The 26,008-nt window shown below is 44.8% G+C and overlaps 1 protein-coding gene across 3 annotated transcripts in view; it reads right to left on the bottom strand.

The window, feature by feature from the left end:
* AIFM2 (apoptosis inducing factor mitochondria associated 2) overlaps positions 1-26,008 on the bottom strand; it is an 86,058-nt gene that overhangs the window by 14,942 nt on the left and 45,108 nt on the right. For all 3 annotated transcript variants that reach the window (XM_063961317.1, XM_063961316.1, XM_063961318.1), the window contains exons 5-7: positions 23,485-23,577; positions 21,796-21,904; positions 18,078-18,233 (exon numbers count right to left, since the gene is read on the bottom strand). In XM_063961317.1, coding sequence (XP_063817387.1) covers positions 18,078-18,233; positions 21,796-21,904; positions 23,485-23,577 — 358 coding nt within the window. The remainder of the gene's footprint in view (positions 1-18,077; positions 18,234-21,795; positions 21,905-23,484; positions 23,578-26,008) is intronic.

Here is a 26,008-nt window from a genome sequence, read left to right as displayed (position 1 = left end):
TCTTTGTGTATAGTATACTGTCAAAGTCGAAAAATATTGTAATGCATGCCCCACGTACTAACCCCATGCACATGCCCGCTGCGCGTGCACTCAGTCTGCCGTGCGTGCACATATCCGCAATTTGCGTAAAGGGGCTTTCCACGGCCATGCGCCTTAGCGCGTGGTATGCGCATTTACGGTAGAGTTTGTGAACGCATAGAGGGTTATTAGAACATTACATATTTAACCCAAATAGTGCATTTTGTACCCATAGTTCCCTTGCACCACGTCAGCGAGTATTAATAGTTTAAACAGTACCTGGACTAAGAGATCCGCCTTTGCATGATAGGAAGGGTCAGATAAAGGTTGGAAGGTGATGTCTAGTATCCAGCTGTAGGGTATTTTGAGGGTAACATTCCGGTGTTGGTTAGAGAAAGATCGCATGTTCCTGCGTATAGTTATGTGCAAAAGTAGAAAATAGATATTAACTGTATTTACTGTATATTATGTATGCGGCGGGAATCCAGAGGATACCACCCACAAGAGCAGTTGGGGAAAGACATCGCCCATCTATTCAAATCCACCTATGACCTCTTCTGTAATGTAAAGACACATCCCTGTGTCCAATGGACAATGAGATTACAGTGACCATTGTATTGTGTATGCATGTTGTGTATAAAAAGCCCATTGATGCCTGGCCGGTCAGAAGACTCTGAACGCTTTCTATCTGACTAGTGGAGGACCGGCCGGGTTGCGCTTGCGAACATTCTCACGTGTGTACATTCTCTGTAGCCATTATTCTGTTTAGATTTATCTTGTTAGCCTGTAGTGTATGATTTGTACTGTTTTACCTTTTGGAATAATCCACTGTGGCCTTAGAACCCTGTGGTTTCAGCTACAAATCAGTGTTGTGTCTTAAGTTTCCTGCAAGGGTTTTTAAAGTGTATTTATCTGTAAAAGGTGTATAGGTATTGATAAGGTGTACGCTCTGCGGGTACTTTATACCGTCAGCGCTACTTAAGGTTTAAGGTATAACATCGTTGCAGTACTTTGCTGCTAAGGGTTTAAAATGTAATCAAATCATTACATTGTATCATTAACTAGGTTTAAAGGTTATCAAATGTGTGTGTGCACGCTGTGTGTACTCTGTACACTCAGCGTGGCGTGTGTACGCCAAGTACGTACCACGTGCAGGACTCTGTACGCAAATAGCGTACACAGTGCGTAGCACGTGTATTCAGTCTAGCTGCCATAGCGGCTCCACGGTAATAGTGTATCTATAGGTATAGCTTTTCAGTCTAAGATAATATCGACATTATCAATTGGGGGCATCATCCGGTTCTTCCTCATATCCACAGCCTAGCAGGTTTACGCAGACTTTATCTATCAGCAAAGGGCGGAAAGGTATCCCCTTTAAGCCTTCTCTTGGTCGGTGGATACACTAGTGCTGATTAGATAAGCGTCTCCCCTGCATGGTTTGAAGGGATGCTGGAGGGATCCGTAAGGTAAGAATGCAAAAGCTATATTTTTTTTTATCTGCAAATTTCTGTTTGGCGCCAAATGCGTACGCAACACACGCATACACCTGTATTTTGTACTTTGCATATCTGCTCGCATTATTGCCGTAAGCATTCATTACTAGATTCATTTTGACCTGTACTGAGAAAATTTGTTGCTATTTAGTTAAAATATAGAGTTAATAGTTAAAGAAGTAAGTGTAAGACGCACACGCAGCCTGGCCTAGTTGTAAGGTTTATACAGTAGAAACTGTGTGTTGTGCTCAGTAAGCGATTATAGTTAAATATCGCTTACATTTATAGAAGTGTGGGTTTTGTAGTACTGCGGACGTACGGCCTTTGTACACGTGTCTCGGGCAGCATACGGGACTGCGTACGCTCCGGTAAAGGCATACACACGTGGCGTGTTCACGCAACGTGCGTAAAAGTACGACCGCTAAATACAAATCACACAATAGCATTGTTTTAGTGAACGAGCGTGAGTGTGCAAACAATAAAGGTTTTGTGGACCCAGGGAATTCGGGATCCCGTAGGAGACCACACCAGGTGAGTTGACACTTGGTGGCGTGAGAGTGGCTTGCTCACGTTAACATTAAGGTACAAAGGAGCAAGTAGTAGATAACAGCAGACCAAGAGGTCAGCGAAGTCAGAAAACCGCTGACAAAGTCAAGCGAAGCTCTGAATACCGCGGCCTAAAAGGTCAGCGAGGTTTTTGTGTAGAGAGCGCAGCCCAGGGGGTTGGCGTAGAACCCATATAGGCCCGTTCAGATACGCTCCGGCTGAGGTTTCGCAGCCTGAAAAACGATTCCATTGGTCGCACGGCGGATAAGTAACAGTTACCTATACGTTGGGCGATTGGACCGCGCGTTCGTGGGTGCAATACTTAGCCCACCGCGATACCCTTTTACGAGTTTTGCGTAAAATCGCGGGATCATTGGCGCTAGGTGTAGCACACGCAACGTGATTTGTGTAACAATTTTTTTGTTTTAAGGGAGTTTTCGCTGCTCACTCAGGAAATCTCCAACGACCAATATTTACTGGGAAGGGTAAGTCACTCCCACACACTTTCAGTAAATAGAGGTTACACAGGGGCCCTAGGTTGGGTACATACCGGCGCTGACGACAGTGCTTAGGTGTATTGGCCAACGTGGGCGTGAGTGGGTGAGAGCACTCGTTGAACTTTCACCGTTGCCTTATAATTGAGTATTTTGGTTTTTTGTAGGAATTAGCTGAGAAGGCAATACCTGCAAAATATGGGGGCCAGTTGCTCAAGTAAGGGACGATCAACCAGGGTTCAGGTTGATATTCCGCGGCCCAAGGGGTCGGCGAGGTACATAATGTGTGAGAAACATGGATCACACGCAGAGGTTTTATGCAATGAATGGGAACGTATGACTGCGGAAGATAGGGAACCATTCCCTAAGGTAGGCAGTTTTAATCCAGAGGTGTTGCAGAATTTAAGGATTAGGATATGTCTGTTAAAATCACGAAAAGAAAGGATCAGACACTCAAACTGTTTACATTTATGGCAACGAGAGAGTGATATGCAAAGGGAACTAGCTCACGCAGCCGGTTCCAACCCTAGCAGGAAACTGATTGCAACTGCACCACCACCACCGTATATTACAGGGGAGAAAGTGGCTACAGACAATGGCATACTAATATACGATAAGAGTGAACTTGATAAATGTATTAATGCTAACCCGTGCAAGTTGTATCCCATCTTAAACTTCCCTCAGGACTGCGACCAAGAAGATGAGCCCAGCACGATATCGGCACTCTCTCTAGCAGCCACCATACAAGACACACAAGTGGGCACGGCCCAACCAGTAAGAACAGTAGCAAAGGCCCCTAGCGGAGGGACAGGTGAGGTCGTGTCCACAGGTAAGTACGGTACAGTACATTATGCAGAGACAATTGCACCTCACATTGTAGAAGCAACCCAGAATTATGTAATTGAACTAAATCCTGTCAGGGTGATCGCAGTCCCCAATGGGAAGACTGACGCTCAGGGAATCACTCCCGTCAGGAACATTGCTATGCATTGTCCTTGGTCCCGGACAGAATTGAGGACAATTATGTCTGAATTTCCCGATCCCAGAAAGGATCTAGCCGCATGTCAGAGGTTTATTAGAGAACTAGGTAACGCCACCGAACCCACAAACAAAGATTGGCGGACAGTGCTACGGGCATGTTTGCCCTCCAATATTGACCCTGTGAAATTCATTGCTGATTGTAAATTAGACGCAGAAGTACCTCTCACTGATGAATACACTCAGGAGAATGTAAAACAGATCAATCTGCAGTTAGGGGTATATTTCCCTACTGTTGTCAAGTGGAATAAAATCTTTTCCATAAGACAAAAAGAAGGTGAAACTGCTTCTGAATATTTCCATCGAGCACTGCAGGAAATGGCTAGATACACTGGGGTCGAGGACATTAAGGAAAATGTACATCATAGAGAGGTAGTTGTGTCCGTATTACTGGACGGCTTGAAAGAAACGTTGAGAACAAGGGTACAAACCACTCAACCTAACTGGAGAGGTATTTTGGTGGCTGCATTAAGAGAGTCCGCTATCGAGCACGATCGGAACATCATTAAGCACAGGGAGTCACAGGGGGATAAGCTGATGACCGTAAGTATCAAAGCCCTGACAACGAAGCCACATCAGCCAAAACCCCAGACCCCTGATGGTAAGTCGTATGTAGTGAAATGTTATAATTGCAAGAGGGAAGGACATTACGCACGGAACAGTAATTATAAAAGCAACGTATATCGACCCCCTAGACCAGAACATGACTCACAGCATAACACACGTAATTGGGATCAGGGACCGCATAGGAGGAATTATGAGCCACACGCAGGGGAAACAAGGAGGTACCCACCTAGGAGGGACTGGCAGACCTCGGGAAATTCTCAGCTACCCCCCTCACATATTGTAGCTGCCAGCGCGCTGCAGGAGGGTCACAACATACAATAGGGGTTAGGCCACACCTGTAGTTTGCAGCCAGTGAAGTTGATTGCTAGCCTTGGAAATGAACCCGAGGTTACAGTTGATGTAGCTGGTAGATCACTACCTTTCCTTGTAGATACAGGGGCGGCCAGGTCAGTGTTAAATTCAACGTTAGGTATGAAAACCACGGGTAAAACTATTTCAGCAATGGGGGTAACAGGAGTAGTGCAACACTACCCTTTAAGTAGACCAGTGGAGATTACGATAGGGCCTTTGCAGACCAAGCACTCCTTTTTGCTAGCTGCATCGGCTCCGACTAATCTACTTGGGAGAGATTTATTGTGTAAGATGAGGTGTGTCATATATTGTACTCCTGAGGGTGTCTTTTTAGATATACCCGAGAATCACGTTCAGGAAGTGCAGGATATGTTAGACACCCCACAAAGGTTGATGTCACACTCTGCTGTTATAAACAGGTGTCCATCCAAGGTAGAGGAAATGATCTCCCAGATACCGGAATCCCTCTGGACCAAAGATGGACAAGACACTGGATTGATGGCAAATGTAGCTCCTGTAGTAGTGCAAGTAAAAGATGGTAGGATAGCTCCAAAAATCCCACAGTATCCTCTGAAGCCAGAGGTGGAATTAGGAGTGTACCCAGTCATAGAGCGCTTGCTACAACAGGGCATCCTAGTTAGGATGTCCAGCACTGCCAATAGTCCCATCTTCCCTGTGAAAAAGAGTGGGGGGAGGGGTTACAGGCTAGTGCAGGATCTAAGGGGGATAAACAAGATAGTTGAGAGCCAATTCCCCGTAGTGCCAAATCCAGCTGTCATCCTCATGCAAATTCCCCCTACTGCGAAATTTTTCACTGTCATTGACCTCTGTTCTGCTTTCTTTTCGGTCCCTCTGCACCCTGACAGCCAATATTTGTTTGCATTTACATACAGGGGAGTACAGTACACCTGGACTCGCCTACCCCAAGGTTTCATTGACAGCCCAAGTATTTTCTCCCAGGCTTTGCATGACTGTTTACAATCCTTTCAACCTGAGAGCGGATCAGTATTAATACAGTATGTAGATGACTTACTGCTGTGTTCAGATTCACTTGAGTCGTCCTTGAAAGACACGAAACAGCTTCTGTTTCACCTTTCTAATACAAGACACAAGGTTTCAAAGGATAAGTTACAGTTGTGCCAGACCAAGGTGAAATATTTGGGACATTGCTTGACACAAGGACTGAGACACCTCACCGCTGATAGAATACAGGCGATTCGCGACATGACTCTGCCACAAACCCAGCAGCAGATCCGCACTTTCCTTGGAATGTGTGGGTACTGCCGAAACTGGATCCCAGGGTTCTCCATACTGGCTTTACCTTTGCAGGAAATGGTCTCCTCGAACAAACCAGATCGGATCTCTCACACAGATGAGTCCGAACTTTCATTTGAGAGACTTAAACAATGCCTATCACAGGCACCTGCATTAGGCATGCCAGATTATGGGAAACCTTTTGAGTTGTACGGTACGGAAAGTGCTGGGTGTGCGGCAGGTGTCCTAACCCAGAGACATGGTGATGCCAGCAGGCCGGTAGCTTACTACAGTGCACAGTTGGACACCGTAGCACGGTCTCTCCCCACATGCTTGCGAAGTGTTGCAGCGATAGCCTTGCTAGTGAGTAAAAGTGAAGATGTAGTGTTGGGACACAACCTGACCATCCATACACCTCATGCAGTATCAGCCTTACTGAACTCTGCCCAAACCAGACATGTCTCATCAGCACGGTTTACAAAGTGGGAATTAGCACTAATGGCACCTGTAAACATCACCATAAAGAGATGCAACGCACTAAATCCTGCAACTTAATTCCCAGGTGTGCCTGGACAGGCACAAAGGGTGGAGGATGAGAGTGATGGTGAAGGAGGATTTAGTACAGACACTGACACACATGATTGTATGGAATATCTGAACCAAACTTTCACTGCAAGACCCGACATTAGTGACAACCCACTGGAAGGCGTAGATTTTACTTTTTACACTGACGGTAGTTGCCACAGACAGACGGACTCGGGAGACTTGTGTACTGGATACGCAGTCGTAGATGACAAAGGTATCATAGAAGCTGAACCCCTGGGCCCACCGCACTCAGCACAAGTTGCTGAGCTGGTCGCCCTAACCAAAGCGTGTGAATTGGCTAAGGGTAAGTCAGCCAATATATATACAGATTCTAGGTATGCCTTTGGAGTAGTGCATGATTTCGGGGCCCTATGGCGCCTCAGAAATTTCATGACGGCAGCTGGCACACCTGTAGCGCATGCATCCCATATAAAAAGGCTTCTAACAGCGATACAGGAACCTGACAGAGTGGCTGTTATCAAGTGCAAAGCCCACACTTACAGTCAAGACCCAGTGTCACTTGGTAACAGCCGGGCAGACGAAGCTGCTAAATCAGCAGCCAGCACCCCCATACAGACAGATATCACACAACTGATGGTATTCAATACCGTCAACACACAAAAATTAAGTGAAATGCAAAATTTATGTTCTCCACAGGAAAAGGCAGTCTGGAGGTCAAAAGGATAGGGCCAGGAGTCCTCAGGACTCTAAACAGATGGACAGGGTAAGCCAGTAGCCCCCAGAGCATATCTTCCAAGCTTAGCTGAGGCGGCACACGGTCTGACTCATCTGGGCAAAGAGGGTATGTGTAAGCTGGTGAGAGCCTACTGGTGTGCGCCAGGATTCTCTTCTCATGCGGGTAAGAGAGCAATGACATGTCTTATCTGCTTGAGGAAGAATATTGGAAAGTCAATACCAACAGAACCATCCCATATCCCGCCAACAGACGGCCCTTTTCAGGTAATACAAATTGATTTCATACAGTTGCCACCCTGCAGAAATTTAAAGTATGTGTTAGTTTGTATTGACGTGTTTTCAAATTGGGTAGAAGCGTTCCCCGCTGCCACAAATACTGCTACGTTCACTGCAAAGAAAATTGTGCAGGAATTTGTGTGCAGATATGGTATCCCTAGGATAATTGAAAGCGATAGGGGTACCCATTTTACAGGTGAAGTCTTTCAGGTTATGTGCAGACTGATGGGAATTAATAGTAAGCTGCATACTCCGTACCGCCCACAGGCGAGTGCGAAAGTGGAAAGAGTAAACAGCACTATTAAGAACAAGTTGAGCAAAGTGATCGCTGAAACTGGATTGTTATGGCCAGAAGCTTTGCCACTTGTATTGTACAGCATCAGAACCACTCCCAGCTCCCCCCTTAACCTATCACCCTTTGAGATTCTTTTTGGTCGACAACCCCATGTAATGATTGACCCCCAGGATGATTTGAAATGCAATAATGAGGTGACTGTAAAATATATGGTTGAGATGAGCCAGCAGCTGAGGAATCAAAACAGAAATCTAAAGCTGGTGATTCCTGACCTACCAAACAGTAATTGTCATGACATTGAACCTGGGGATTATGTAATGATTCTAAATTTTCTACGCTCAGGTTGCCTTATTGACCGGTGGGAAGGACCGTACCAAGTCTTACTGACCAGCACGACAGCATTAAAGGTTGCCGAGAGAGAGACTTGGGTCCACTCGTCCCACTGTAAGAAGGTCGCTGACCCAGAGAGAGCCCGTGACAAAGAGCAGAGTGTAGAGGAAATCGTATCACTGGAGTGCCTGTTCCGGGAAGGTTGAGAGGCAGGACTGTTGTCACGGCACCTGAGCACAGAGAACTACAAGACCAGAGGCGGTTGTCGCACCAAATTTAGTTTTCCTTTTTATTATTTTCTCCATCTCCCATTACCCTCCTCTCCCCCCCCTTCCTTGCTCCTTTTTCTCTCCCCTTAACAAGATGGACTTACCCCAAGAGACTGCATTCCAGGTTTTCCTGTTGACCCTGTTGTTGACCAGAGCAGTCTGTTTCGGTGAGAGTACCAGAGAGGTCGAGAAAGGATCTGGAATGGGTTCTGATGGCAAGGACGGATTTGTAGAATTCCAAGAGCAACACATCCATCGAGCAAAGGCGAGTATCAGAAAACGATCTAGTAGTCAAGAAACTAGGAGGCACTGTGAAGGGTTATTGGCTGAAGAAAATTGTATTTGTAGAAACTGTAAAACATAGTTGAGGACGGGTGCATTCAGAGATGTCAGTCCAGCCTTAATATCAACATGGACCGTCATCCATTGAGTGATTATCACTCATTAGTGGGTAAAGTTTTAAACCAAACAGAATGCTGGGTGTGCTCACAAATACCTCAAGGTCAGAGCAAGTCAGGACTCGTACCGTATCCGTTAACAATAGGTGAGGTACTTGAATTAAGGGGTGGGAGACCGGTGGACAAGAAATTTAATATTTCTAGGCCCCCTAGTTTGAAGCTCCACCAATATCATGTGGATAGATCCTTAGTATGTTTCAACATTTCCAATTCCCGAAAGCCGGGAAATTGGGAAGTGACATGGAATAACCAAACCATGGCATTTTCACACAGAGCCGACAGAATACCCGTAGACACTGAACTTATACGCCAAATAGCCGACGGTGGAAGGTATTTTCGGTACAGGTATACTCTAGGAAGTAGGACCATGCGGGTTGGAGAAGTATCACCAGGGTACTGTGCGCATGTCATACAGCCTGATACGTGTACTGAACAGATGAGAGAGTTAGGAATAGGATTTTTCACTTGGAAGGTTTGCAATATGGTAATGTCATACTCTGTCCCATATGTTCTCCCCGATGATGCATATTTCATATGCGGGAGGAAGGTGTATAAGTGGCTTGCCCCAAACTCAGAGGGATTGTGTTACATTGGAAGAGAAGTTATGACCATAACCCATAATAAGCTGAAAGACGTTCACCGCAATGCTCAAGCTCCTTACACTCACACTCACTATGAACACATCGTTAAGAGACACCTTATAGATAGGACAGAGCACGCAGCCTCTGATTTGATCCACGAATCCACCGGGATTCAATTCCTACTCGCGTTAGATATCACCAGTACCGCCAGAGGAATGATAAATTATAGGTATATTCATGCGCTAGCGAACCTGATAGATAATATCACCGAGATGTATGATGACACCTTCAGGTACACAGGGAGGGAGTTGCAAGCTTACAAAACGGAACTGATCCAGCACAGGATGGTTCTAAATTATATCACAGCGGTGACAGGCGGGTACTGTGTCACCTTGGCAACTCAGTATGGTGTGAAGTGTTGCACGTACATCACAAACAGCACTGATGACCCAACCGAGGTCATAGATCAAAAGATGGACGATATCTTGCAATTGAAGTGGGAGTTCCGAAGGAGACACAACCTTACCCTTACTGCTGTGAGTAATGAACTGACCGGCTGGGTCTCATGGTTGAACCCACGCAATTGGTTCTCAGGTTTAGGAGAATGGGCTCAAAATGTTATCGTGAGTGTAGGAAAGTTTCTCCTTTGTATCCTGGGAGTTGTCATAATGATTGGTTTGATATTAAGATGTGTTTCGAATTTTAACGCGGCGCAAGCACGGTACCAAAGTGATGAGTTTGAGGAGCGGGGGCATTGTTACAACAACTGATTTAATTTATGACCCATCAATAGAGACAATGTTGTGATAAGACGTGATTCCACGGTCCGTTTCTTTCACACGTTTCTCCTTTGTTTTCCCTCAAGCAAAAATACATCCATTCGGAAAAGACTTTGATGAACAATACCCATTCGGAAAAGACTTTTGATGAACAATACATCCATCCAGAAAAGACTTTGATTAACACTTTCAGCAAAGATACACCCATCCGGACAAGACTTCAACCAACACCCAAGAACGATTGCACAAATGTTATGTGAATGTATTTGTGATACGTGTCTTATCTTCATCTCTACAACCTTCAGGTAGTGTCACACATAGTCGATAGGTAATACCCATATATTAGCATTCACATATGTTCCCCTCCCCCCCTCCATGTATCATCAACTAAATGTGCACCCCATTTGTTGGAACAAGAAGCCGAAAAGAGCTCGGTAGTGTTTGTTGGCCCACTTACAGACCCTTAATACGGGATAAGAAGGATTTAATGTATACTTCGCAATACCTCGAAGCTTATCTAGAACATATACGGCACGATGATACATGCCCCTCAGACATGGATTTCATACATACATGCTTTTACTATTCCACTAGGTCATACATTTCCCGCCTACACCTTTCCTCCTACCATCCAATCATTTATGGATAATGTATTGTATATTTTTATCCAACCATATGGATAATGTATTGTATATTTTAATCCAACCTTATGTAGATAATGTATTGTATATTTTTCTGTTTAATGTTTAGATAGTGGCAGTTATTGTGGACTGTCAAAGTCGAAAAATATTGTAATGCATGCCCCACGTACTAACCCCATGCACATGCCCGCTGCGCGTGCACTCAGTCTGCCGTGCGTGCACATATCCGCAATTTGCGTAAAGGAGCTTTCCACGGCCATGCTCCTTAGCGCGTGGTATGCGCATTTACGGTAGAGTTTGTGAACGCATAGAGGGTTATTAGAACATTACATATTTAAACCAAATAGTGCATTTTGTACCCATAGTTCCCTTGCACCACGTCAGCGAGTATTAATAGTTTAAACAGTTCCTGGACTAAGAGATTCACCTTTGCATGATAGGAAGGGTCAGATAAAGGTTGGAAGGTGATGTCTAGTATCCAGCTGTAGGGTATTTTGAGGGTAACATTCCGGTGTTGGTTAGAGAAAGATTGCATGTTCCTGCGTATAGTTATGTGCAAAAGTAGAATATAGATATTAACTGTATTTACTGTATATTATGTATGCGGCAGGAATCCAGAGAACACCACCCACAAGAGCAGTTGGGGAAAGACATCGCCCATCTATTCAAATCCACCTATGACCTCTTCTGTAACGTAAAGACACATCCCTGTGTCCAATGGACAATGAGATTACAGTGACCATTGTATTGTGTATGCATGTTGTGTATAAAAAGCCCATTGTTGCCTGGCCGGTCAGAAGACTCTGAACGCTTTCTATCTGACTAGCGGAGGACCGGCTGGGTTGCGCTTGCGAACATTCTCACGTATGTACATTCTCTGTAGCCATTATTCTGTTTAGATTTATCTTGTTAGCCTGTAGTGTATGATTTGTACTGTTTTACCTTTTGGAATAATCCACTGTGGCCTTAGAACCCTGTGGTTTCAACTACAAATCAGTGTTGTGTCTTCACTTTCCTGCAAGGGTTTTTAAAGTGTATTTATCTGTAAAAGGTGTATAGGTATTGATAAGGTGTACGCTCTGCAGGTACTTTATACCGTCAGCGCTACTTAAGGTTTAAGGTATAACATCGTTGCAGTACTTTGCTGCTAAGGGTTTAAAGTGTAATCAAATCATTACATTGTATCATTAACTAGGTTTAAAGGTTATCAATTGTGTGTGCGCACGCTGTGTGTACTCTGTACACTCAGCGCGGCGTGTGTACGCCAAGTACGTACCACGTGCAGGACTCTGTACGCAAATAGCGTACAAAGTGCGTAGCTCGTGTATTCAGTCTAGCGGCTATAGCGGCTCCACAGTAATAGTGTATCTAAAGGTATAGCTTTTCGGTCTAAGATAATATCGACATTATCAATTGGGGGCATCGTCCGGTTCTTCCTCATACTCGCAGCCTAGTAGGTTTACGCAGACTTTATCTATCAGCAAAGGGCGGAAAGGTATCCCCTGTAAGCCTTCTCTTGGTCGGTGGATACACTAGTGCTGATTAGATAAGCGTCTGCCCTGCATGGTTTGAAGGGATGCTGGAGGGATCCGTAAGGTAAGAACGCAAAAGCTATATATTTTTTTATCTGCAAATTTCTGTTTGGCGCCAAATGCGCACGCAACACACGCATACACCTGTATTTTGTACTTTGCATATCTGCTCGCATTATTGCCGTAAGCATTGATTACTAGATTCATTTTGACCTGTACTGAGAAAATTTGTTGCTATTTAGTTAAAATATAGAGTTAATAGTTAAAGAAGTAAGTGTAAGATGCACACGCAGCCTAGCCTAGTTGTAAAGGTTTATACAGTAGAAACTGTGTGTTGTGCTCAGTAAGCGATTATAGTTAAATATCGCTTACATTTATAGAAGTGTGGGTTTTGTAGTACTGCGGACGTACGGCCTTTGTACACGTGTCTCGGGCAGCGTACGGGATTGCGTACGCAACGTAAAGGCATACACACGTGGCGTGTTCACGCAACGTGCGTAAAAGTACGACCGCTAAATACAAATCACACAATAGCATTGTTTTAGTTTAGGCGCGAGATGGTAGCCACGCGATAATAGCACAAATTGATCAGTATTCCAATATTTAGTTTAAAAACCTTTTTTACTGTATTACCTCTGGAACTAAGACTGTTTTACCTGAATGAAAGTTAATTTTCTGTACAGAAAAATCAAAGTGTATATGAGTGAACGAGCGTGAGTGTGCAAACAATAAAGGTTTTGTGGACCCAGGGAATTCGGGATCCTGTAGGAGACCACACCAGGTGAGTGGACACTTGGTGGCGTGAGAGTGGCTTGCTCACGTTAACATTGATTAAGGTACAAAGGAGCAAGTAGTAGATAACAGCAGACCAAGAGGTCAGCGAAGTCAGAAAACCGCTGACAAAGTCAAGCGAAGCTCTGAATACCGCGGCCTAAAAGGTCAGCAAAGTTTTTGTGTAGAGAGCGCAGCCCAGGGGGTTGGCGTAGAACCCATATAGGCCCGTTCAGATACGCTCCGGCTGAGGTTTCGCAGCCTGAAAAACGATTCCATTGGTCGCACGGCAGATAAGTAACAGTTACCTATACGCTGGGCGATTGGACCGCGCGTTCGTGGGTGTATAGGTATTGATAAGGTGTACGCTCTGCGGGTACTTTATACCGTCAGCGCTACTTAAGGTTTAAGGCAGGGGTGGGGAACCTTTTTTCTAACAAGGGCCATTTGGATATTTATAAAATCCTTTGGGGGCCATACAAAAATTATCAACTTAAAAATTAGCCTGCCCCCAGTCAATAGTTATGCCCCCAGTCACTTGTTATGCCCGATTAGATTTGCCCCCAGTCACTTGTTATGCCCCATTAGATATGCCCACTGTCAGTTGTTTTGGCCCATTAGATATGCCCCGTCAGTTGTTATGCCCCTTTAAATATGTCCCCTGTAGATATGCCCCATTAAATATGCCCCCTAGTAGTGCCGCTTACACACACACATTAAAAGAAAGAAAGAAAACACAATGCTCACCAGCCCTGCTCCTGCTTCCGGACCGCTGCCCTCCCTCTCCTTGAAACTATGTGAGATGTCATGACGTCTCTCCCATAGCGCTGCACAGCCACACATGTACACTGCCTGAGCCAGAAGCTGGAGCTCAGGAGTGAGCTGCTCCCGAGGAGCCGGGCGCCCGCTGGTGGTAAAATCTCAGTGGGCGCTCGGCATCTCCTCTCGCTTAGGTGAGCCGGGCCGGATCAAGTGGTTTTGAGGGCCTTATACGGCCCTCGGGCCTGAGGTTCCCCACCCCTGGTTTAAGGTATAACATCGTTGCAGTACTTTGCTGCTAAGGGTTTAAAGTGTAATCAAATCATTACATTGTATCATTAACTAGGTTTAAAGGTTATCAATTGTGTGTGCGTGCGCTGTGTGTACTCTGTACACTCAGCACGGCGTGTGTACGCCAAGTACGTACCACGTGCAGGACTCTGTACGCAAATAGCGTACAAAGTGCGTAGCACGTGTATTCAGTCTAGCGGCCATAGCGGCTCCACGGTAATAGTGTATAGCTTTTCGGTCTAAGATAATATCGACATTATCAATACCCCCCCTCCCCCTATTCTATGCCTCTCTTTGTGTATAGTATACTCCCCTCTCCCCCTATTCTATGCCTCTTTTTGTGTATAGTATACCCCCCTTCCCCTATTCTATGCCTCTCTTTGTATATAGTATACCCCCACCTTTCCCCCTATTCTATGCCAAAGAGAGGCATAGAGTAGGGGGAGGGGGGGTATACTATACTCAAAGAGAGGCATAGAATAGGCGGGGGGGGTATACTATACACAAAGAGAGGCATAGAATAGGCGGGGGGGTATACTATACACAAAAAGAGGCATAGAATAGGGGGAGGGGGGTATACTATACACAAAGAGGCATAGAATAGGGGGGGTATACACAAAGAGAGGCATAGAATGGGGTGGGGGGTATACACAAAGTAGAGGCGAGTCGCCCCCGCTAATATAGATCTGCACCGTCCATCAGCTTCGTTGTGGGTGGCTGGCTGCACAGCCCAGCCCACCCGTTCTTTTGCTTTTTTGTTTAGTTTATGAAGGTAGCCATGGTGAAGCGGGGACTGGAGCGGACGTCATCAGTGGGCGCCCGCTATCCAGAGCCGCACGCCGAGTGGAGCACATGAGGTGGGGATTCTATTTAAAGGTATGTTTTTTGTATGCATGTTTTACCTGATGACGGAGTGCTAATAAATTCTCTGAAACGTTGTAGTAATACTCTGCATCTACTGTATTTATGTCCGAGTGCCGCCGCAATTGTGAGTGTGTGTGTGTGTGTATATATATATATATATATATATATATATATATATAAAATGTGAATTTTGGCTCATTCTGTGTGCTTTAATGTGAATTTCGGCTCATTCTGTGTGCTATAATGATGTAAATTGTGGCTCATTCTGTGTGCTTTAATGTGAATTTCTTTTTCATCCACTAGGGGTCACTGGAGTACTCTTGGGATATGGACGGTTCCACAGGAACTAGGCACTGAATAGTTACATTTTGACTATACCTCCCCTCCATATCCCAGAGTACCTCAGTGTTTTTTCGGTGCTCACCGAGCAACTAGGCTTGTGGAAGTTGGTCCACAATTATTGATATTTTTTTTTTATTTTTTTCCAGGCTGTTCAAGTGCAGTCAGACAATGCGACGGCGGTCGCATACATCAACAAACAGGGCGGAACGAGAAGCCGCATGGCAATGCGGGAAGTAGCTCGAATCCTCAATTGGGCCGAATATCACCAAGTGATATTGTCGGCAGTGTTCATTCCGGGAGTGGACAACTGGGAGGCGGATTATCTCAGTCGTCGGGATTTTCATCCAGGAGAATGGGCATTAAATCCAGAAGTGTTTCACATGCTGGTCCAGAGGTGGGGTTACCCACAGGTGGACCTGATGGCATCTCGCCACAATCATCAAACGCCTCAGTATGTGTCCAGAACGAGAGATCCAGAGGCAGTGGCGGTGGATGCTCTCACAGTCAGGTGGCCATACAGTCTAGTGTATCTGTTTCCACCGTTTCCGCTGCTCCCTCTATTGCTAAAACGGATCAAAAGAGAGTCCGTCACAGTCATACTAGTGGCGCCTCATTGGCCACGGAGAGCTTGGTTCTCGGATCTTCGCGGATTACTCTCAGACGATCCTTGGCCGCTCCCACTACGTCCAGACCTGTTACAACAGGGTCCGTTCCTTTACCCCAATTTAGCGCGGCTGCGTTTGACGGGGTGGCTGTTGAGACCGCCCTGTTAAGAAGAGAGAGAATTCCAGAATCAGTCATTCCAACCATGTTACGAGCTAGGAAGCCAGTTACGGCAGCTCATTATTACAGAATTTGGAGTGCCTATATAGGTTGGTGTGAAGCTCGGAAGTTTCCGACATCTTCTTTCAAGTTATCCCGTCTTTTGTTATTTCTACAGATGGGGTTAGATGGAGGTCTACGTTTATCCACACTAAAAGTGCAGATATCTGCTTTGTCAATTTACTTTCAAAGACGACTGGCTCTATTGCCGTCGGTACACACCTTTATGCAGGGTGTCCTCAGAGTACAGCCTCCATTCACTCCACCTCCTGCGCCATGGGACTTGAATCTGGTTTTAGATTTCTTACAGTCTTTTCATTTTGAACCCTTACAACAAGTGGATATTAAGTTTCTCACTTGGAAAACAATTTTTCTCCTAGCCTTGGCTTCGGCAAGGCGGGTTTCAGATTTGGGTGCCTTGTCATGCAAGCCACCGTATTTGGTGTTTCATGATGACAGAGCGGAACTTTGGACGAATCCCGCTTTCTTACCAAAAGTAGTGTCATCTTTTCACATCAACCAACCAATAGTAGTTCCTGTGTTAACAGGACATTCTGAAACTCTGGATATGGTACGCGCTTTACGCGTTTATGTATCCCGAACGTCTACAGTTCGTAAGACGGATACGTTGTTTGTTCTCTATGAAGCTGCCATAGAGGGGTTGGCCAGCCTCTAAGCAGACCTTATCCAGATGGATAAAACTGACCATATGTCCGGCTTATCTTCAGGCTAGGTTACAGCCGCCTACATCGGTAACAGCTCATTCCACACGTTCTGTGGGAACTTCATGGGCAGCTGGTCGTGGAGCTTCTATGACACAGCTTTGCCGTGCGGCTACATGGTCGTCAGTGCACACGTTTGTGCGCTTTTATAAGTTTGATACTTTTGCGGCATCAGCATCTAGCTTTGGCCGTTTAGTGTTACAGGTGCCAAATAGCTCTCCCGCCCACGGGGGAAACTTTGGTACGTCCCAAGAGTACTCCAGTGACCCCTAGTGGATGAAAAAGAAAATAGGATTTTGGTACTTACCAGGTAAATCCTTTTCTTTGAATCCATAGGGGACACTGGACGCCCACCCAGAGCAGTTGTTTACCTGGTTGTGGTAAGTGCAGGGAATATTATGGTAACACACTCTTACCGACTGTTTCAAATTAGAAATTCTATCGGGTTGGTGTCAACTGTTAGTTGTCAGTTTTGTTTTGTGTCAACTTTATTGTTGTCCGTTTTTTGGTTATATGTATTTCTCCATTGTCAACCTCTATAGCTCCAGTTCGGCTCAGTAAAAAAACACTGAGGTACTCTGGGATATGGAGGGGAGGTATAGTCAAAATTTAACTATTCAGTGCCTAGTTCCTGTGGAACCGTCCATATCCCAAGAGTACTCCAGTGCCCCCTATGGATTCAAAGAAAAGGATTTACCTGGTAAGTACCAAAATCCTATTTTTGGCTCATTCTGTGTGCTTTAATGTGAATTTTGGCTCATTCTGTGTGCTTTAATGTGAATTTTCGGCTCATTCTGTGTGCTATAATGTGAATTTCGGCTCATAACGTGTGCTAAAATGTGAAAGGTCTAGTACTAGATAGTATAAGGGGTAGTATAAGGAGAGTATAAGGTCTAGTACTAGTATAACCAGCACTAGATAGTATAAGGGATCCTACTACACTGAAGGACACACCCACTTTTGAGTGGCCACACCCCCTTTTTCGGAGCGCACGCGCATAATTAAACCCTTCACTTCTCCATACCCCCACTTCAAAACTTTTTCTTTCTTTCTTTTTTTTTTTTTTTTTTTTTTTTTTGGGGGGGGGGGGGGGGAGGGGCATTATTGATCTTGCCCTGGGCTCCAAAAACTCTAGTTACGCCTCTGTTTGGCGATATTTTATTTGAGTACATCTTTTTATTATTTTCTGTTCCAACTATTTTATGCATAATATACACATGATGTTGTCAGGATACAACTGAATCAGAGCAATCAGTAATTGATACACATGTACTCTGTAAATAGGTGAAACGCTTGTTCTTACCAAAAATGTCAACGTAACAAGATGAATTAATCCTAATTCCAGTGCAGCAGAGAATTAGATCAGCAGAGATCGCCTTGGTGTCCTTGTCCAACTGCAATTCCATATTCTGCTGAACTTTGTTCCACGGCAACTCCTCCAGGTTGACAACCTTCTGCCCTGTTGAATAATTGGTGTTAGTAGCTACTTCATAATAATTCTTACTTCTTGCTCATATCTGTCCAGTACAGTAATACAGGTCTCAAATAAAATAGTTAAGCTGTTGGTTAATAGCGTACAGTAGAATATGTGCAATAAATAACATGAGCAGCATTTAGCACAGTTCAGATAAAACACAGCGCTTTAACTAGTCCTTTAGACAATGCAGATATAGTTTTGCTGGTGTCACCCTATAGAGGTCTATGGGCTTCTTTCCGTATCTTACCCAGAGAGGGATTCAACAGGATCCCTCCCAGCACCCCCTGCAGCACCCATGGCACTCTACTCATGCACAGAGGGACTCCCAGGGCCGACACCTGACATTGCAAAGGGCATATCTTATTGGGAGAGCTGTCTTTTGCAATACTAATTACATATGTAAGTACATACAGTATACAATTAGTATAGATGCAGTTAATGGCGGGATGTACAGCATCTCTCTCCAAGCGTCGATGTGTATAAAAACAGTACACAAAAAACAGAATTTTCCAAAGGGGGAATCTAATACCCAGATTTCTCCATCTTGTGTCAAATAAAAAAATGTGTCCCTTCAAATTAATGAGCTAAATTTTCTAGTTTAAAAAAAAAGGTAGTCCTATAAATAAACTGCTGCAGTCACACTACGAATAGCGATAGTATGAGTGGGAGGGCTCAGAAACACACTCAGCCAATCAGAAGTGGTTGACAATTGTCATCTTCACCCATTAGTATCACTAGGAGTCAAACGCTCAAGTTATCCACCTTTTGAAAGGCACATACAATATGCACAATTCTTGTGACCAGCATGGCCACCCTATTACTGTAATTTGCCTGGGCTTATAAGCCCCTTCCAATATTAGGGCCTGAATCTGTAATGTACCAAATGCCATAGCAGCTGTGATCCCTAAGGTTGCGCAGCATGGCTGCAGGAAGTAAGACGATTGAGTGGCCACTTCCCTGCAACATCCCACAAATGCTCCCTGCCTATCATTCACTTTTCAAAGAAATCCTCACTGCGACCACCACCGCAAGACCACTGTGGTACATCCACAGTGTGACTTATACACAGGGGCAAAAACAAAATAATCGCTCCACAGCGTACAATTGTGTCCATCCCTGAATCAGGCCCATAGTTCTGTCTCTCTAAGCACAAAGAGTTCAAAACAAGATATTTTCTGAAAGCGCTCTACACCAATGGAACGCAACTGAAAGACAAAGTGCGTTTTAAAAGCTCATTATAAGATGTAAGAGCATTAGGCTTTTTCAATGAAAAACAAAGAAAATTAAAAAGATAACAAAACGAACACACCAAAGCAAAATAACTTACTAGGGCCCAGTAGGGACTGTATGCAGCATACTCTTCCACAAGGAGGCCAAATAATGATGGGAAATGCAATCCCAGGCATCATTCTAACACATTCCATACAGTAAATACTTGATTGGGTTCAGATATGATAAGTGAGACGGTCATGACAGATGGATAGCATCAGTGTCATTGCTTATCAAACATGGGGCGACCACGTGTCACCTGAAAAGAAATGCTGCGATATGAGGTGCAGATGGTCACTCTGTACCATTAATGTTACAAGCCGACACAGCATCCTGTCAGTTGCTAGGCAACCGGGACGCTGAAGAGGGCGGGAGGCAGCATGTGTGTGCTATGCTCAGCTGCACACATTTAGCAGGGGATGTGTACGTGCAGCATTCAGCTGCACAGGATTTTTAATTTAGGAGGCTGGCTGCATGAGAGAGTTTCCATTGGGTAGGGCTCCTTTATATTCCCAGCATGCCTGTCATTCTTTGCTGGTAATAGCCTCTGGTCGCAGCGGAAGCCCATGTCGTTTGGTATCTAAATCTGTGGATTTCTTCTGCTGTACACATCTCTAGACAGCGTTTCTGTGTCCAGCCATAATTCAGCACCATAGTCCATTGAGCAGTACTCAGTATAATACTTTATGTTCTAGTTTTGTATCCTTTGTACACTTGTGCATAAGCGTTAAGTAGAAGTCATTGCTCCTCCCTGTCTGGGGTCAGCTCCCCGGTTAGGGGTTCTTTTAGTTATCTCCTCAACTCCTTTCTCCCTTCAGTCTAGTAATTTCCTTTTCCTCGTACTTCCATTCTATCCTTATCTCCAACTTCCCTTAGCCTTGTTCTCCTTTGCTCAGTTCAGTAGTGTTTTTTCGGAATTCCTACCCACCGGCATTGATCAAGGTCACTCAGAGTTGAGCTCGTACTACCGCCAACGGCGTAATACCTGGCGACAGCCCAGTACCGGTAGGCACGTTCCGTCTTTTGGGAAAAGTGGCTGTTATAGGCGAGAAGACCTGCTGGTGAGTTCTATGAGTCTCAACCCTGGGTGTACATGGGTCACTGCCAGAAGACCCTTTGGAAACACAGATCCCATAAGAAGAAGATCCTCCAGATATAACAATTAACCAACAGTTAGCAACAAGAATTTTACAGAAATTAATGAAACCAAACCACACCGGGAAAATGTTCCTCACAGCATTTATGAGCCACCATAACCTTTCACTGCTGCAAACAAAAGGAATTATTTAGGTTTGGTGAAGGATGAGGCTTCATCAGACAATATAATTTTTCTCTACTGCTTAGTAGTCCATAGACTGTGCTCTTCACATCACTGCTCTGTGGAGGACATTTCTCATTAACCCCGGTTTTAATTTGCAGTCATTTGATGACAATGTTGCACACTTGTTTTAGCTTGTACTATAAAATTAATTTTATGTATACTGTATAATGATCCTGGGGTACACAGTTCTGCCTACTGTTGTCCTTAGCCGACAATGGTTTCCCCATGCATTCCATGTGAATATTGACTGAAACTTTAGCTGTTTTAGTCACAGAGGCTCTTGCCAAACTCATAATCACGTGTCTGCCTAAGCCATGGAAGCCACCTCTTACAGTCATACTAGCCATAATCACAGCAACCAGTTTCACACCACTGGAGCACACAGGGTAGGTTTTTGAGAAACCCCCCCCCCCCCTGATTGACGCCTACACTGGCAACAGGGAGTGGCAGGAGCAATATGCCTAGCCCTGACCCCACACCAATATCCCTGCAAATTTTGGCAATATGTTGCAAGGGGGCAGGGCCTAATTTTCCAAGGTGCCTATCCCTATAAGCAACCTGCAGCAGACACTGCATCAAAAGTAAGTATGTATGTGTTTTATAACCCCCCCACCTCCTTTCCCCACCCAGCTGCAATTCCTGTGTTTGCCGCTGCATACATGGCCGAGACCTTGCCGGGATGATATTTACACATAGTAACGCATTATATATAAACGTGAAACTGAGCTATTGTTCTCAGTTTTCTTTGTGCCCCTTATAAGTGCTTTCATTTGTTAATGTTATAACTGCAAGATAGAGGCCAAATATCACAAAAAAATGCATAATACATTGCAATAATTAATAAAAATGTGCGATCTCAATTAGAATAGGGCTGCTTGACTAGGCCAGAATCAGCCCTATTCTAATATAAAACTGTCAGGTTATATATTATAAATAGAAAAAAATGTGGCTTACCCAACACTAGCTTTACTCCTTTTTTCAGAAGAATATCCTTTACAGCTTTCCTGACACGGGGTTCAAGCTCCACATCGGCTAATGCAACTTTTGAATGTATCAATGTAACCTGCAGAGTGAAAATATAAATATCTGATGAATAACTACTGTAGGGATGTTATAGTATGAGTATGAGAGCGAGCACACCGCTCATCTTCAAAGCCCCTTGTGTAGGCCTGCTGGATTTCATTACAGCACCAGTGGTAGGTAGCACTTTGTATTATATCTTATCTCTGTGAACTCTAATATTCCATCCAGTGTCGGACTGGGGTATGAAGGGCCCACGAGGGAATGCAATGGTAGGGCCCCATGTTTAAGGGTGTGGCTAGTTACCAAAAAGGTGTGTGACCAGCCCCCATAGAGAATGGCTACCCAATTAGAGACCATGAAATTGACCATCTAATAGAGTAACAATGTATAATTTAAGGGCATAGTATGGAACCTGACATTAGAGGAAGAAGTGTGGCCCAAAGTCAATTGGGCCCACCAGGGATTTCCCTTGTACCCCTGTGGGCCAGTTTGACACTGATTCCATCAAGATGTAATGCAGGAGTTTGGTGCTTTCTAGTTCAGGACTCTGGCCTTATTTGAGTGTGGTAAATTGCTCAAGCTGCACACATTTCATCTTTTGGGTTTTGATCAATTTGCATTTCCTGCTTCCAGATCAGAGCCCAGGTGATAGCTTCACACAACCCAATGGGCATGTGGCTTTCTTTTTCATACTGACCTATCATATATTAACCAGCCCAGTGTAACTATAAATCTATACACAGTATGTGTTTCTAACTATGGCTTTTTATAGCTTGATTGGATCCACTTCCTAATTTATCTACATCTGAACAGAAAGTTGGTCAAAGCACCAGTTAAATAAATAAATAAATAAATCTTATTAGCATAACACATGGGGCTAAATTTAAAAACAAAAGACAAAAAACAATATAGCCTGAGGTGGGGAAGGAAGAGACGCGGTCACCGGCGGCAGGCAGAGACCTGTCCCCGGCGGTAAGTGTGAGACACACAGCCCACGACCCCACACCTCAGTGCTGCACATGAGAGGGGACTGACAGGCGGGACGCCGCACTGGTCATACCCCCCAAACATTCAATTAAGACACAGCTTCAGAGGGCACATAGGCACCCACCACACCTATGGTAAAGGTGACCCGCAGGGTACACCTGACATTTACCTGAGCTGGGGTTCATTTTTGGTATACCATTAGGAAGGTATACCTTGCAAAGGGTAGTCTGCAGGACACACCTGACAGTGGTGAAGGAACGGTGTAATAAGGAACCATCAAATCATTATAAGGAGGTTGCTGATAGAAGGGCAGCCTGCAAAATATATCCGAACACTCTATACTATAATAAAGTGAATGATTAGAAACCATCATTACATTCATCATTGCCTTGAACCTACATCCATACACAAACAGTTCTACATATCCATATACCTATAGCTATATCCCATCCCGCAACACCTTCTTTTCCCCTCTCTCAATTTCCACCAATGAGCGCGCTGATCAATCCATGTTATAAAAAAACCAATAACCTAAACACCCTAACCTGTAATATTGGGTAAATGCTCCTTGATGTTCCCTTACAGTGGGAGCTGTAATCAGAATGAAATTACGGAAATATAAGAAATGGTTACCTCTTTCTCTGGATAATCAGTTTTCACCTCTGCAGCCATCTCTACTCCGGCTGAGCCTCCACCAACAACCACAACATGTTCAGCTTTCTGAATCTTAAAAAAAATTAACATATTCTCAGTAGAAAGTTAAGGAAAACATTATAATAATTAGCACAAATCATAAAGAAGAGATTTCTACAACAACATGCTGTATAGTTATGTCTATTATTACTGTCAGGCTGTAGATTAGTATCACAGCATCAATGGTGTAGCATACAGCCAACAACACAGGGTGATGGCCTGAAAGCATTTTTTTGGGGTCACCGCTAATAATGGACCAAAAATGGCTTACCACCCTGCACATTTCCAATAAGTGTGCAGCATGGTCATCATCACAGTGCTCAGGGGGAAGGAAGGGACCATACAACAGATGGAATACAGAATGTATACTTGTTTCACAATTTCAATCCGATTAACAGTGGATGACAGAGCCATATTCAATATATTGGCCATAATATAGACAGCAAACGGTTCCCGTGTGGCCACTCACCATTAACATCCCAGAAACCCTACAGAGGTCAGCGAGTTGTAATGCAATAGTGGAATACTAAACCATGAGGGACTGAAACAAAGAAAATAAGATTTTACTTACCGATAAATCTATTTCTCATAGTCCGTAGTGGATGCTGGGGACTCCGTCAGGACCATGGGGAATAGCGGCTCCGCAGGAGACAGGGCACAAAAGCAAGCTTTTTAGGATCACATGGTGTGTACTGGCTCCTCCCCCTATGACCCTCCTCCAAGCCTCAGTTAGGTACTGTGCCCGGACGAGCGTACACAATAAGGAAGGATCTTGAATCCCGGGTAAGACTCATACCAGCCACACTAATCACACCGTACAACTTGTGATTTGAACCCAGTTAACAGTATGATAACAATGAAGTAGCCTCTAAAAAAGATGGCTCACAACAATAATAACCCGATTTTTTTGTAACAATAACTATGTACAAGTAATGCAGACAATCCGCACTTGGGATGGGCGCCCAGCATCCACTACGGACTATGAGAAATAGATTTATCGGTAAGTAAAATCTTATTTTCTCTAACGTCCTAGTGGATGCTGGGGACTCCGTCAGGACCATGGGGATTATACCAAAGCTCCCAAACGGGCGGGAGAGTGCGGATGACTCTGCAGCACCGAATGAGAGAACTCCAGGTCCTCCTCAGCCAGGGTATCAAATTTGTAGAATTTAGCAAACGTGTTTGCCCCTGACCAAGTAGCTGCTCGGCAAAGTTGTAAAGCCGAGACCCCTCGGGCAGCCGCCCAAGATGAGCCCACCTTCCTTGTGGAATGGGCATTTACAGATTTTGGCTGTGGCAGGCCTGCCACAGAATGTGCAAGCTGAATTGTACTACAAATCCAACGAGCAATAGTCTGCTTAGAAGCAGGAGCACCCAGCTTTTTGGGTGCCTACAATATAAACAGCAAGTCAGACTTTCTGACTCCAGCCGTCCTGGAATTATATATATATATATATATTTTCAGGGCCCTGACAACGTCTAGCAACTTGGAGTCCTCCAAGTCCCTAGTAGCCGCAGGCACCACAATAGGTTGTTTCAGGTGAAACGCTGACACCACCTTAGGAAGAAACTGGGGACGAGTCCGCAGTTCTGCCCTGTCCGAATGGAAAATCAAATATGGACTTTTGTAAGACAAAGCCGCCAATTTTGACAATCGCCTGGCCGAGGCCAGGGCCAACAGCATGGTCACTTTCCATGTGAGATATTTCAAATCCACAGATTTGAGTGGTTCAAACCAATATGATTTGAGGAATCCCAACACTACGTTGAGATCCCACAGTGCCACTGGAGGCACACAAGGGCTGTATATGCAATACTCCCTTGACAAACGTCTGGACTTCAGGAACTGAAGCCAATTCTTTCTGGAAGAAAATCTATAGGGCCGAAACTTGAACCTTAATGGACCCCAATTTGAGGCTCATAGACACTCCTGTTTGCAGGAAGTGCAGAAATCGACCTAGTTGAAATTTTTTCGTGGGGCCTTCCTGGCCTCACCCACGCAACATATTTTTACCACATGTGGTGATAACGTTGTGCGGTCACCTCCTTCCTGGCTTTGACCAGGGTAGGCATGACCTCTTCCGGAATGCCTTTTCCCTTAGGATCCGGCGTTCAAACCGCCATGCCGTCAAACGCAGTCGCGGTAAGTCTTGGAACAGACAAGGTCCCTGCTGGAGCAGGTCCTTTCTTAAAGGCCGATGCCACGGTTCCTCTTGGAACAGACATGGTACTTGCTGAAAGCAAATCCCTTCTTAGCTCCCGAGGCCATTAGTCCTCTGTGAGCATCTCTTGAAGTTCCGGTTACCAAGTCCCTCTTGGCCAATCCGGAGCCACGAGTATAGTTCTTACTCCTCTATGTCTTATAATTCTCAATACCTTGGTTATGAGAAGCAGAGGAGGGAACACATACACCGACTGTTACACCCACGGTGTTACCAGGACGTCCACAGCTATCGCCTGAAGG

Source organism: Pseudophryne corroboree, chromosome 3 (genome assembly GCF_028390025.1).
Source record: "Pseudophryne corroboree isolate aPseCor3 chromosome 3, aPseCor3.hap2, whole genome shotgun sequence".
NCBI lineage: Eukaryota > Metazoa > Chordata > Amphibia > Anura > Myobatrachidae > Pseudophryne > Pseudophryne corroboree.
Note: the sequence above shows the minus strand (reverse complement) of the source record. Positions and strands in the feature narration are given on the sequence as shown.